Source organism: Engraulis encrasicolus, chromosome 3, assembly GCF_034702125.1.
Source record: "Engraulis encrasicolus isolate BLACKSEA-1 chromosome 3, IST_EnEncr_1.0, whole genome shotgun sequence".
Classification (NCBI taxonomy): domain Eukaryota; kingdom Metazoa; phylum Chordata; class Actinopteri; order Clupeiformes; family Engraulidae; genus Engraulis; species Engraulis encrasicolus.
This window is the reverse complement of record NC_085859.1, coordinates 6,578,467-6,580,966: the sequence shown is the minus strand read 5'-3', so window position 1 is coordinate 6,580,966 and position 2,500 is coordinate 6,578,467. Positions and strand designations below refer to the sequence as shown.

At 45.0% G+C, this 2,500-nt stretch overlaps 1 protein-coding gene across 1 annotated transcript in view; it reads left to right on the top strand.

The window, feature by feature from the left end:
* med27 (mediator complex subunit 27) overlaps positions 1-2,500 on the top strand; it is a 173,842-nt gene that overhangs the window by 120,885 nt on the left and 50,457 nt on the right. Inside the window, exon 4 of the mRNA XM_063194692.1 lies at positions 670-763. Coding sequence (XP_063050762.1) covers positions 670-763 — 94 coding nt within the window. The remainder of the gene's footprint in view (positions 1-669; positions 764-2,500) is intronic.

The following is a 2,500-nucleotide window of genomic DNA, read 5'->3' as shown; positions in this document are numbered from 1 at the left end:
CAGGATCATAACCATTAAAACTGCAGTGAGGGACCAATTGACACTTCACTAAACCATGATGTTCACCTAGAGGGTGGGGAACCTTTTTCATTCGAGGGGCCACTTCAAATTCATCCAAGGGCCATAAAAGTCCTCCGAGGGCCGTATTATGAACACAAACCAGGTTTTCCCCCTGCACTTTAGGCCTATATTGAAGGCAGCCACATTTAAAACAGACCCCACATTCTCTAGGTCCCCTAAATAACGTAATTGTATTGCAAATGTATTTTCTAAGATTCCATTACAAAATATGTCATATTTCATGTGAAGCTGCATTATATTAAAATTACATCGGGGGCCGGATAAAACGGCCTCAAGGGCCGCAATCGGCCCACGTCGACCTAGGTTCCCCACCCCTGACCTAGTGGTAGAACCTTGTCATAGCTTCGAATATCAGTGTGTGTGTGTGTGTGTCTGTGTATTTATATGTGTATAGGCAGAACATTTGTACACACCTTCTCATTCAATGCATTGTCTTGATTTTTATTGCAGTATTTGCAGTACATTTCAGATTCTGGTGGAGGATGGTGTTGTTGTTAGGGCATTGGACTGTCGCAGGGTTGTAGGTTCAAATCCCACCGTGTGTGTGTGTATTGATATATAATGTTGTCTTTTGTGTGTTTTTTTCAGGTATGTCGATGATGTCATCACTCGTATCGGCCGCATGTTTCCGGACATGAGCATAGAACTCTTCAGACCCAACGGAACCTCCGCCGTGCTGCTGGTGAGGCCTAAACACACACACACACACACACACACACACACACACACACACACACACACACACACACACACACACACACACACACACAGATTTTTAGTGTGCATGTGTGTGTGCGTACGTGTGTGTGCATGCGTAGTGCGTACGTATACACTTGCTTGCGTCTCTATTGAAAGTGATTAATTCCTGCACTGCTGTAATCACACACACACACACACACACGAGCAGCAGGCTGTACAGGCAGCTCCGAAGCCTCAAGTTCACACACATACACACACACACACACTGAAACGCACACACACACACACACACACACACACACACACACACACACACACACACACACACACACACACACACACACACACACACACACACACACACACACACACACACACACACACACACACACATTCACACCAGCCTGCTGTACGCTTCTCGTCTTCTGGCTGTTGACTAATGCGATGACATTTCCCTCAGTAGCCAAATGTCACATGGCCTTGCCCTGCACACACACACACACACACACACACAGACTTACGCACGTACGCACGCACGCACGCACACACGCACGCACGCACACACACACACACACACACACACACACACACACACACACACACACACACACACACACACACACACACACACACACACACACACACACACACACACACCCCCCGCCAGAGTAATATGGCGTTGATGTATACTCCACTCAACCCAAAACACACCGGAACCAGCAGGCACAAACAAGCTGTTATTATAGTGTGTGTGTGTGTGTGTGCAGGGCTTTTTCCAGGATTTTTTAGTATGAGGGAGGAACGGGGGGGTTGTCGTCCCCTTCTGCGGTGCGCGATTTTTAAAAAAATGAAGGTAAAATGGGGCTTTTTGAGACTATCTGAGAGGGACATTTTTTACTTTTGTGGACATCCTAAAAGTACAATGTTAGTGCACTTCAAAATGGCTGAGAAGAAAAAGGAACATATTCCCCTCCCTATATGAAATGCACAAATTAAGCCATTAAGCAAAACTTGAGATTTATTCTGGTACATAGGTAAATATTCATGATCTGGCAGGGAGCTGGGATGAAATTGGTCAGGGGGGCAGATTTTTTAAAAGAGAGACCAGAGAGGCAATTACACTTCTGTCCTGAAAATACAATGACTCGCATATGAGTACGCTAGCCTATGAGGCTATGATTAGACTACCCATATGGGTTACACTTTTTTTAATTGCATTTGGTACCACAGTAACAGCAACTCAGTAATCTGAACATTACCCTTTGAAAATACAACATTGTTCTATAGGCCTACTTGCATTTTAGAAATGAAACAAAAAAGAGTGGATGCCAACCAAACACATTTCCTCTAAATAACAATTTGGCAATATTGAAGGCTTGCACATCAAAAACCTAGGCTACACCCCGAGACTGTCCAAGATAATACTGACTTCACATGACGTGACGTGATGATGATGACAGTTGAGCAAGTGAGCGCACAGAGAGCCTGCTATGTGTCCTCCCTTGCCAAGGTCTCAGGAGGAGTAACATAAACAGTACTAGCCACGTACTTACAAGATAGGTGTATGTATAAACCGAAGCTATTTCTTCTCACAAAGTTAACAGGTTGAGCATTTGTTAGCATTTGTGCTAAGCGGAGAATTAGCTATTCTAGCGCCAAAGTTTCTCTCCAGATCTTCTCCGTCAGTGGAAGCGCTCGATACTCCCGACGCTTAGGCCTA